General features: G+C 39.0%; 3 protein-coding genes and 1 long non-coding RNA gene across 4 annotated transcripts in view; 2 read left to right on the forward strand and 2 right to left on the reverse strand.

Annotated features, from left to right (window-relative positions):
• LOC18791461 (protein PLANT CADMIUM RESISTANCE 11) lies at window positions 44-1,116 on the forward strand. Its single transcript, XM_007226707.2, has 3 exons — window positions 44-296; window positions 394-465; window positions 590-1,116. Exons 1-3 carry the CDS (start codon window positions 116-118, stop codon window positions 898-900), a joined length of 564 nt encoding a protein of 187 aa, XP_007226769.2. The 5' UTR covers window positions 44-115; the 3' UTR covers window positions 901-1,116.
• LOC18793116 (probable carboxylesterase 6) lies at window positions 2,148-3,489 on the forward strand. Its single transcript, XM_007224749.2, has one exon. It carries the CDS (start codon window positions 2,238-2,240, stop codon window positions 3,324-3,326), a length of 1,089 nt encoding a protein of 362 aa, XP_007224811.1. The 5' UTR covers window positions 2,148-2,237; the 3' UTR covers window positions 3,327-3,489.
• Window positions 3,644-5,017, reverse strand: LOC109947918. The gene is made up of 2 exons (XR_002270705.1): window positions 4,245-5,017; window positions 3,644-4,107 (listed from the first exon to the last, which is right to left on the reverse strand). It is a non-coding gene; the product is annotated as an uncharacterized LOC109947918 (long non-coding RNA).
• Window positions 5,530-11,201, reverse strand: part of LOC18791216 (serine/threonine-protein phosphatase 2A 65 kDa regulatory subunit A beta isoform) — a 5,964-nt gene continuing 292 nt past the window's right edge. Inside the window, exons 2-13 of the mRNA XM_007225488.2 lie at window positions 9,938-10,354; window positions 9,402-9,648; window positions 9,029-9,141; window positions 8,685-8,764; window positions 8,357-8,498; window positions 8,165-8,245; window positions 7,408-7,512; window positions 7,020-7,202; window positions 6,592-6,684; window positions 6,322-6,461; window positions 6,159-6,225; window positions 5,530-6,041 (exon numbers count right to left, since the gene is read on the reverse strand). Of these exons, the coding sequence (XP_007225550.1) occupies window positions 5,922-6,041; window positions 6,159-6,225; window positions 6,322-6,461; window positions 6,592-6,684; window positions 7,020-7,202; window positions 7,408-7,512; window positions 8,165-8,245; window positions 8,357-8,498; window positions 8,685-8,764; window positions 9,029-9,141; window positions 9,402-9,648; window positions 9,938-10,330 (1,764 nt within the window). The 5' untranslated portion in view covers window positions 10,331-10,354 and the 3' untranslated portion in view covers window positions 5,530-5,921. The remainder of the gene's footprint in view (window positions 6,042-6,158; window positions 6,226-6,321; window positions 6,462-6,591; window positions 6,685-7,019; window positions 7,203-7,407; window positions 7,513-8,164; window positions 8,246-8,356; window positions 8,499-8,684; window positions 8,765-9,028; window positions 9,142-9,401; window positions 9,649-9,937; window positions 10,355-11,201) is intronic.

Genomic DNA, 11,201 nt, shown 5'->3' on the forward strand with positions numbered 1-11,201 from the left:
AAGAGGCACGTTGATTAATTATGAAACTATATATCTCTTTGATCCACACGCACACGCACATGTATATATATATAGTATTTATATATATGTGGAGATCATCGATCTTTAAGAGCATATGGGCATGGCTGAGTTACAGAAAGAATCTGTCACTCCGGACAGACCGGCCCCGCCGTCAGCGCCTCCTCTCACAGCCACCGGCATTCCGGTTGATCCGCTCATGATCAGCAATAATACTCCTCATTCCCCAGTGCCTTGGTCCACTGGGCTCTGCAACTGTTGTGAAGATGTTAGCAGTTGTAAGTGCCATGTCGCATTTTTATCTTTCACCGCTAAATTAAAACTTTAGCGGATGTTTGTCAGTGATAATGGTTTATCAATTCTTTCTGTGTATAGGTTGCTTGACGTGTTGGTGTCCGTGTGTGACATTTGGACGCATTGCAGAAATTGTGGACAGGGGATCAACTTGTAAGTTTTTATTTTCCTTTATTAATTATATATATCTCTATCATACCATGAAATATAAATAAATTTATGTGTTTGTTGCAATTTGCATGCATATGATCCAATTTAAATATGGATATGCATGCAGCTTGTGGAGTAAGCGGGACTATTTACAGTTTGATGCTGTGCTTGGTGGGTTGCTCGTGCTTGTATTCGTGCTTCTATCGATCCAAACTGAGAGGGCAATATTTGTTGGAGGAGAGGCCCTGCACAGATTGTTGCGTCCATTTTTGCTGCGAGGAATGTGCTTTGTGCCAAGAGTATAGGCAGCTTCAGAACCAGGGCTTTGACATGTCCATAGGTTGGCATGGCAACGTCGAAAGGCAGAAACGACTGGCTGCAACAATGGCATCGCCATCGCCATTGCCTCCACAGCTTCAGACTGGCATGACGCGTTAACTAGACCCACAGCAAATTGTGATTCAAGGCCAATTGTTATACTGTTAATGTAATTTGTAACAGTAATTTATTTGTGTTTAATTTTGCCAATTATTTTCTCAATGATATTCGCTTTGAAATATAGAATTTGTAACATGACATGAATTCCTATGTCATTATCGGTTTGATAAACAACAAATTATTAAAAGAATTGGTGTTTGTACCATTACTCTCAAACGGAGTATTCTCAACTCAACATTACTAATTCCTGTTTTGATAAGGAATATTGTACAAATTTTGGTGTGACATATTAGGTGGTAGGAAGGTACAATAGCACGATCAAGAACAATCAGCCAGGTAGTACAATTATTCTCTTATCCTCAACTGATGCTCCTTGTTTGTTTGTAAAAACTGACAACATACATGTACCATATTCTTCAGATATTTCCCATTAAGATCCTTTTCAAAGTGGGTCTCATAATAAAAATTTATGTGACATTTGATAAGCCAAAAGCCTTTGACCATGGAAAAATCCACTGATGACTTACACAAGGTGCATGTTCCATGGACGTCCTGAAACACAGGGGGGAGGGGGCTTCTAACATATATGGAAATGGGAGGAGATAATTTTCAAGATTAATAATGCTCTGGTTCTACTTTTGCCTTGGTGGAAGCATAACGTCCCTAAAAATAATGCCGTTGAAAAGATGGTATTGGGAGGCAACGAAAAGTGAGGTCCCTCTAGCTAGCTAGTGCTTTGATTCCACTCAAGTCCCTAATGCTGTACCATTGTCGCTTTAAAATGTCTAACAATGTCATGCACATATTCTAAAAGGAAAAGCTGCTTCCAAGCCCAGCCGTATAAGAAAACATAATGGTGTAATTATAGTCAAAGGTCAACCATATGATTTCTATGTGAAAATTATTCTCATTGATTTGAATTAAACCCAACTAATTAATTTTAATATGCATCTGATTAATGGGTAGGTCACATTACGATTTACACTTATGACTTACCGACTGAAGAAAATTAGTACTTGATTAATCTGACAATTTAGTTAATCAACTGGGTTACCAAAGGGCACTCCCGTGGCCCCTATACTACACTAGATCCACGTGAAGACATGTGGCAGTGACCCAATTGCCCACTTGGCAGGATAAGATGGGTTGATCTCTCTTCCTCTCTTTGGCTACCCCAACTTTAGGTTTCCTTGCCTTATCATTTTCGCATTTTCATCATCTATTTAAGGAACGCAGAGCCACAAACGTTTCCTTAGTTGCCCAAAACTCTATTCAAAGTTTTGTGCTATCTCTCCGAAGTTTTCATTCACATTCTTCATTTGAGAGCAAAGAGATTAATGGCTGCTATCACCTTAGATCCAAGTTTCAACCCAAAAACCAACCCTCATGAGCATGACCAACAACATGGGAATGTGATTGAGGAAATTGAAGGGCTTATTAAAGTGTACAAAGATGGACATGTGGAGAGACCCCATATTGTTCCATGTGTCGCAACCGCAGTGCCTCCCGAGCTAGGCGTGACATCCAGGGACGTGGTCATTGACAAGTTCACAAACATTTGGTCACGTTTCTATGTTCCCAAATGCCATGGAAATGACAACAAGCTCCCTTTTCTAGTCTATTTCCATGGAGGTGGGTTTTGTGTTGGCTCAGCCGCATGGAGTTGTTACCATGAATTCTTAGCAAAGCTAGCAGCCAAAGCCGGTTGCTTAATCATGTCTGTGAATTATCGACTGGTCCCTGAGCACCCTCTCCCAGCAGCGTATGAAGATGGGTTGAAGGCCCTTTTGTGGCTAAAGCAACAAGCTCTAAGTCAACGCGGGGCTAATAATAAATGGTGGTCAAGGCAGTGTGACTTTTCTAGAATTTTCCTAGTGGGGGACAGTGCGGGTGCCAATATAGCCCATAATGTGGCCACAAGACTTTGCAATATTATTTCTGACGGTCCTTGTGATGAACAAATTATTATTTCAAGCTTAATTAAGCCTTTAACTATCAAGGGTACAATTTTGCTGCAACCATTTTTTGGGGGAGAGGCAAGAACAAGTTCTGAGAAGTACAATATGGTGAAGCAACCTAGGTCTGCTTTGAGCTTGGCAGCTTCTGATACTTACTGGCGATTGGCGCTGCCATGTGGCGCTAATCGCGACCATCCATGGTGCAACCCTTTGAAGAGGGCTAGCTCTCTAAGGGCTGTTTGGGCTACCATGGTTTGCATTTCAGAGATGGATATATTGAAAGATAGAAACTTAGAGTTTTGTTGTGCATTGGATCATAACAGCAACAGAGCTGGTAAGATGAAGGTGGAGTGTGTGGTGTACAAAGGTGTTGGGCATGCATTTCAGGTTCTAGATAAGTCTCAGCTCTCGAAAACTCGATCCCAAGAAATGATAACTCATATTAAGGCCTTTGTTAATTATAATTAGTAGCATATATGTATATAACTCTCTCTCTCCTAGCCGTGGAAGGAAATCGAAGGGCAATTAATAATTTGTGTAAAAGCTTTTTACATTTTTTTTTCTTCTTCTTATCAGAATGAATTGTGTTAAACGTTGGGAAAAGACAGAGAAACCAGATCATTACTAGCTAGCTGTCATCTAAATCAGTCCGTACTAGGAGAAGGGCTTCGTATCGTTCCTATCATCATGTACGTATTCTTTCTTGTTCTTATGTTTGGGGTCTGGTCTTGTCCTTTTCATAATGTTAATGCTCATACATGGAGTACTGAAAAATTAACTCATGATGATTCTCAAATGGTAATGGTAATGCGCAAATTAGGAAAATATCGATCCCTTGTAATGTTTTGGTTACAACCAGAAAAGGAAATGAAATATTTCTCATACAATCTGTAAAATGACCTATTTTAATTGAAGTATCAATTGGTATGCGTTCTTAGCATGAGCTTATGAAGTCACCCTATAGCTAGCTGAGGGATCTTACTCATACATACATACTTGGTCGCCAAAACCTGTATATTCTGATGAAAACAAATTATATAATATTGTCGTCCTTAAGCTTGAAAGTGTAAGTGTATAAGTGATTGACGAAGGCCATACATGCCCTCTCGTCTCCCACGACGGCCCCTCGTGAAGGTTCGTGGTTGAGGTTTCTTCATGGGGCTGCAGATGGTGCCCTCCGTCTATTAAAATTAGTGATGCATTCTTGCTCAAATGAGTGTTCCACATGAAATTACTGCCCAATCCTTTTCTGCAGAAACAAATAATGTATGTTCTTTAGGTTCAATGCTAGAAGAAGGTAGTTAATCATATAGCTAGCGCAGAGACAATACTATATTAGTAATTAATTATACAGTACACATAACACATCATATGTCTATGAAATACCTGAGTTTTGGATGGCAATGGCATATTTCTCTTTCGTTCTCCTACTTTTTCTTCTGCTACTTCCATATCGTGAAGATCATGCATGGAGAGCTGGACTTGTTTTATGGCAGTATTTATAAGACTGCCATCATATGCGCATTTGCATGTGCACCCAACCCAACCCAGCAGCTAGCTAATTAGATATATGCAGTAAAACGAAGCTTTCATTTGGTGGTTGGGGGGGCACCAGGTGCGAACCATCGGTCGTATAGGTTGCAAATGCTTCAACCCCCATATTTAACTTTTACGGCTGTCTCTGATCAATTCATTACATATCGCATGTGTCTATCTTGGTTTTTAAAAAACCTGTAAACCTTTTTGAAATTAACTTAAAAATATTAAAACATAACGTTTGAAAAAATAAAAACTTGTAAAGAAAAACGGCATGGGGTAGTGTAGTCGGGTGGAAGATCTTGGGAGATGTTGCTGGGAGTTGGTTGTGGGTATGGGTTGTTCTTTGAGAGAGAGAGAGAGAGAGAGAGAGAGAATCGGGGTGGGGTGGTGGGTTTTGGCTTAGGGAATCGGGGTCTTGAGGTGTGGGTGGGGAAAGTGGCTGGGGCGTGGACGTTGACAAGGTGGTGGGCTGTTGTTGGAGAGAGAGAGAGAAGAGAAAAGGTTGATGGCAACTGGGATGGGGGGAATGCTAGCAACACTATAATTTTGTTTTGTATTGTATTGGTGAGAAGACATAATATTCCATTTACGTCTGCATCATGGAGAGCCGTGGAGGAATTAAACACAAGACAAGTGCCACCATTTGGCCTCTCTCTCTCTCTCTCTCTCTCTCTCTCTCTCTCTCTCTTCTCTCTCTCTCGAAAATGCCCACCAAACTGGGATCCTTTTCACGTGGGTTGGCAGCTTAGACTGCCACCACCCAAAAAATGCATCCCTCATCAAATCCTCAACATGAAATAAACAGGTATTGTCCTCGTCCTATTTGGTTCGCTTCTATCATTGCAAATTCGTAATTGTGTTTTGACAATCAACTTAAAGCGAATCCAATTATAATTCACAAATTAAAATTATTTTCTATCAATAATGATACTGGGAAAAGCTTCAAATATCAATCTAACCGACGAGCAAAACTTCTACATCACATGTTTCGTACACCTAACTCTCTGTCTCTCATAACATGATATAGAAAAAGTAACATGAAACAAAGAATAGTAAGTTTTTCTCTTTAACGGAGATGAACGGAGATTTGAAAGTACCCAATCTCGTTTTGAAAGCATCAACAAATATTAAATATTAGGAAGAAAAAAAAAAGGAATATATTCACCAACAAAATAATACGGTTCTTCAATTCAATTCTAAGACAATATTTATCTTCCTACCGATGAAGACCGATGAAGACAAGAAACAATTTGCGGAAGAGTACAAAGAAAATCTGGAAGCTAATATTACACATTTTCCCAATATACGACGGGAACTAAATATTTCATAAACTTAGGCAACTCAAAACGGTCCCGCATGTTAGGCACAAAATACTAGCACACTTACTCAGACGTTAGGCACAAAATACTAGCACACTTAGACGCTCCAGCAAAGAACATATAAACTACTCTGATGATATGCAGAAATGATGCCTTCGTTTTAAACATATGCAATCAACATCTCCTAGAGTGTAAAGAATCCTGGCTAGCTGGACATCATGACATGATCAATTGCCTGAAGTGCCTGGTTAGCGAAAAATCGGACATCAACATCTGGGTCCTCACTCAGCTCAACCAAAGAGGGCCGAATTGTCTTCTCCACCACCTGGATCACAGCAATTTTCATGCCCCAGTAAGAAGAAACATAAATTGAACATTGGAATAACAAATTACAGAAAACATTCAGAAATGAAATTGTCAAGATTCAGGTGTAGATACTCACAGACTGATCAACTATGGGGATAAGGGACTGCAGCACCTTTGCCACATTAAATTTGATGTTGGGAACTCTGAAGGGGAAACATAATAATTCAGGCCAGCAAACAGAATAGCTGCTAAATCATATCTCTAATATTTGGTACGCACAGTTCATGGATTATATATACCTGTCCTTTGATGCATTGACAACCACTGGCAGCAGTTTTGAACATGTGATTTCTGAACCCATAACCGGGGCAAGGAGGCAGACTGCACGTAGAATTGTCATTCGATACAAATAGTGTGGATTGTCAATCATCTCCAGAACCTGCCCAAATGACGTAAATTCCCAGTTCTTTTAAGGAGTAGAGTATAAAGATAAGATACACAACTTAAAACTAGAAGAGCAGAAAGCTGCAAAGTCAAAAATGTGGTAGGGTACCAGAAAATAAACAAACCTGTGGAATAATATGCTGCATTGCCCATTCTGGGCCAAACTCTTCTGCAAGACGTTTCAAATTGTTAGCAGCAGCATCACGAATTGAGTAGACCTGCAATAGATTCCAAATATGATAATTAGACAGAAAAACTTGCAACAGAGAAATATGTACCAAGATTAGATCGAAATTACTAATGCTTTTAAAAATCAAAAAATCAAAAATCACTAATGCACATATACAAGTTCTTTCTCCTTTTTTCCTTTTTTCCTTCTTAAATTTTTTTTTTTGGTGGAGAGAGAGAGAGAGAGAGAGAGAGAGATGAGGTGGGTAGGGAGTTGATAAAACTTGATACAGATGCGAGCTTGAAGGGAAAAAACGAACAATTTAACTTCCCTCCAAGGCTTATCATGAACTGACATGTATTTGAAAGGTAGGAATACACTAACCTTATCCTGTAGCCACTGCATGCAAAGGGCACCAAGCTTATCATCAAAGAACCCTACACCTAGCTGACTTGCCAACAGAGGTATGTACTCTATTATTGCAAGCCGAACCCTCCAATGTCTATCCTCCGCAAGCTCAACTATGGCTGGTAATAAGGATTGAGATAGCAAATCGATTCCAATAACCTGCAAGAATAACATGCTTGAGCATTCTCTTAAAAAGGTCTAGCCATTCGTCTTTTGATAGGGAACGGCCAAAAAGGCCCAAAGAGTAAGGTCTGAAAACATTGTGTTTAAAAGCATGTAAAGAATCATCAAAAGGAGACACGGGGGGAAATTGAGAATATAATGTATTTAGCACCGGCATTTACTTTCTCAGTCCTGAACTGACCTGATTCACTTGATCAAGCTTGCTAATGATATTAAGGCGCACATCCGGAAATTCATCCTTCAGAAGCGAAAGAAAAATGGGAAGGAGCTGCTCAATTGTAGCATCCTGCGTAATGAGATGCATGCAAGTAATGCAATTAATCAGACAACGCTATCATAAGATTGAAAGATTGATTGCGGGATTGAGACTAAACCAATTGACTATCTCATCCAAGCACAAACCAGAAAGAAAGAAAAAACAAACAAAAAACAAAAGCCAGAAAGAACACTCCATCTATCTCAGGGGGTAATTTGCAGGCCAAATCTATGCGATGTACAACAAAAACCTGAGAAACGGTTTTATATGTTTACGTCAAGTAGCCCTCCTCGGCATGCAGACTTCAGAGTCAATCTTCCACAATGTCATTTAATTTGAAAAGAATGTAATTTGAGATTCATTGACTCATACCATTTAGTTAGCCGAATTTAAATTTGACATATGGACCAGATACACGTCTCTTCTTTTTTTACTTCCCAACTTCTTCACAGATGTATGGACTATCCAACACATATTCAGCTCCACCAACCATCCAATCAAAAAGATTCATTTAATGTAAAAGACATATACACCTCATATCAGCTCCAGTTCATTGATTTGTCAAACTCTTTTTTAATTGAAAAAAAATCCAATCCGATATACCGCCATTATTGTATGTAATGATCAATAATGGAGTTCTTCCCTGGAAACAATAACTGCACTAACCACATGACATTCTCACCTTTCCTAATACAAGAGCCATTCCCATTATAACTGAAGCCAAAGCAGACCGGACATGTTGGGAAGAATCTGATGACAGCTCCTGCAAAGGTCATTCAGAAGTATTGAATAGCTAATACAAAAGAAAGTATAAATTGGAGCCAACAGCAAACAGCACCAAGGAAGGAAAAACTTTTCATTAAAGCATGCATACCTTCACACATGGAAGAATATGCTGAATTGCAAGTTCTGGGCTTAAAATCCGACAAAACTTAGTAACTTTGCCAGCAGCTGCTATACGTACTTCAGCCTCATTATCTCGAAGCAACCGCACATAAGCAGGAACCAAGTCCGTCCTTCAAATACAACCACCATATATCAAATATTTCAAAAGGAAAAAAAAAAAAAAATCAAAGGCCATAAATAAGCCCCTACAGATGGGAAGTGTGACTTAGCTAAACAAAAATTGGCCAGACAAATGTCTGGTCAAATAACTGATCTCCACTATCTTTATCACATGGCTGCAGTATGACAATAAATACCTTGTAGGCTCAGGCCCCACAGCTTCACAAAGCTCATATAGTTGATTTGCAACCATGTAACGCACACGCCAAGACTTATCCTGTTCAGAGATAAGAAAAAATGTCAAGATACACAAAATTCATTGATGTATTTTTGGTTACACAAAACTGTCAGTGACACTCCAGTGTCATGACCAACAGCTTCCAAACACATGCCTTAACCATCCATTCAGCCTTTTTATGACAAAATAGGATGAATATAACCATGAAAACCATGCTAGCAATATAAAAGTAGCAAATTCTGGGCATAAACCTGCACAAAATATTCAGAAACCAAAACTTGACATTCCAAATAATAGGTTTACCTGAGAGAAGTTAACAATAACAGGGAGGATATGTGCAACACAGTCTTGGGGCTCCAACAACTTTCCAAGAGCAGCACAGCCCTCAACAGCCAATAGTCGAACAGAATCTTGATCTGAGATGAAAAAAATTGTGAGAACTCCAACTTTGAACTCGAAGAGACAATGAGAATGTGAAGGCACAGAAATAATAAAACCCAACTTCTTAAAGTACAGACAAAACACTCTAACCAAATTGATAGATTTACAAAACTGAGAATGTGAAGACACAGAAATAATAACACCCAACTTCTTAAAGTACAGACCAAACACTCTAACCAAATTAATAGAATTACAAAATATAGATGGCGAGAAAACAAGGTGAGCATTAAATTACCATCTTGTGTAAGATCCTCAAATATGGACATGATATCAGTCTTCAGATGAGCAGGTTCGACAGTTGCTGCAAATTTCCCCAGGTTTGTTGCAGCAGACCTTCTAACCATAGGCATGTCATCTTGACACAACTGACTGTAAATTGACCGCAGTTCCGTCTTCAATGTCTCTGGTGCACTAGGGTAGGCAATATGAAAAAGCCCACATGCAGATACTCGAGCTGTAAACCATTCACCAGCTGCCAACCTCTGATGAAAAAAAACATACAATACGCATTGAACAAAGGATTTGCTGAGGGTGAAAGGATTGAAAACTACAGAACATTGTAATGAATGCACATAGACATGTGCAGGACACTGATGAATTGATGTTTTCATGTCATAGATTTAAAGATATAAAAGGCATGCCTCTCCATAAATAATTTGAGGGCTAGCCCAGTGGTTAGGCACGTGGAAATAGAGGTTAGAACTAGAACAAGGCATCGAACGTTAAAAACTAAATAAAATTTTGAACATAGAAGGAAATAAGTTATCTAACCTTCACAAGAGGAATAAACCAGTTCACTAAATCACCCTCCCTCATCTGAGACCCAATCCTACATAATGACTCCACAGCCTTGTCCCTCACACAGGTTTCCTCAACAGTGCAAAGGGTTTCCAAGGGTGGGAGCAAAACATGTGCATGCTCCACTCCCCCAACATATGGAATGAAGACCCCCAACTCTTCTGCCATTGCAAGAAGTACCTCATCATCGTCATCATTGTTTTCGCTCAGAAAGGGGATTAACTCCTTACGGGTTCGTTCTTCCCCAAGAGCACGTGCAATGGTAGATAGCCTACGGATTGAGTTCAACCGTAGCTGGATGTCGTCATTTTTCAGCTCGTCTATGAGAACGGCTATTGGGTATAGCGGTTCGTCAACCATAGACATTGTAAATCAAAGTTTTTTGAGAACCTTCAAACACCAAAAGAAAATAACATAAGTACTACAAGTAAATGATATGTATTAAGACCCATCAATGCAGCTACCAAATTATATATGTAAAACAATAAGTTACCTTCATAATTAAATAACAATAAATACCAACCAACAAATAAATGGGCATATGCAAATGCGTTTCTAAATAATAAGTAACTATAACTAATAGTATTTTAAAGTAAGCAAAATTTGCAGATATAACCAACGGTCTATATGACCACCCACCCAGGGTTCACAGGAACTGCGAAACTAGAAAAAATGCATAATCTTACAATAATTAACAGAACCACTATATTCTCATTTCGGTTTCAATTCTTTACTTCGATTCCTATGATTCCCAAGGTATTCAGTGGAGCATAATTGAGAAAAGCATCAGATCAACACCGCGAGATCTAAATCAAACCCTAGAATTCAAATCCAGAAAATAACAAAAACGTTTAAAAGAAACTGAAAAACACGACGATGAATTCTGAGATTCCAGAATCAGTAACTCTAGGGTTCTGTTTAGCTACTAAAATTCCAAATGAGAAAAATGAATCAACAACTGCGTACTTATTTTATGACCAAGGAAATAATAACAATTAAAAATGAACAAGCGTGCGTGCGTGCGAGCGATATAGTAAGACATTGCTTCAGCTGAATTACTCTTCATTTCCGGGAAAGGAAAACATAAATTAATTAATTCTTTTTTTTTGGGGGGGGGGGGGGGGGGGGGGGTTTACTTTTCCTTGGTTCCCCGGAAAAAAAAAAGAAGCCAAAAATCAAGTTTCCCCCATTGGTTGAAAAAAGAAATTTTTAAAAAGTTTGCCTTTCTAAAAGGAAA

The sequence above is a fragment of the Prunus persica genome, chromosome G1 (assembly GCF_000346465.2).
Source record: "Prunus persica cultivar Lovell chromosome G1, Prunus_persica_NCBIv2, whole genome shotgun sequence".
NCBI lineage: Eukaryota > Viridiplantae > Streptophyta > Magnoliopsida > Rosales > Rosaceae > Prunus > Prunus persica.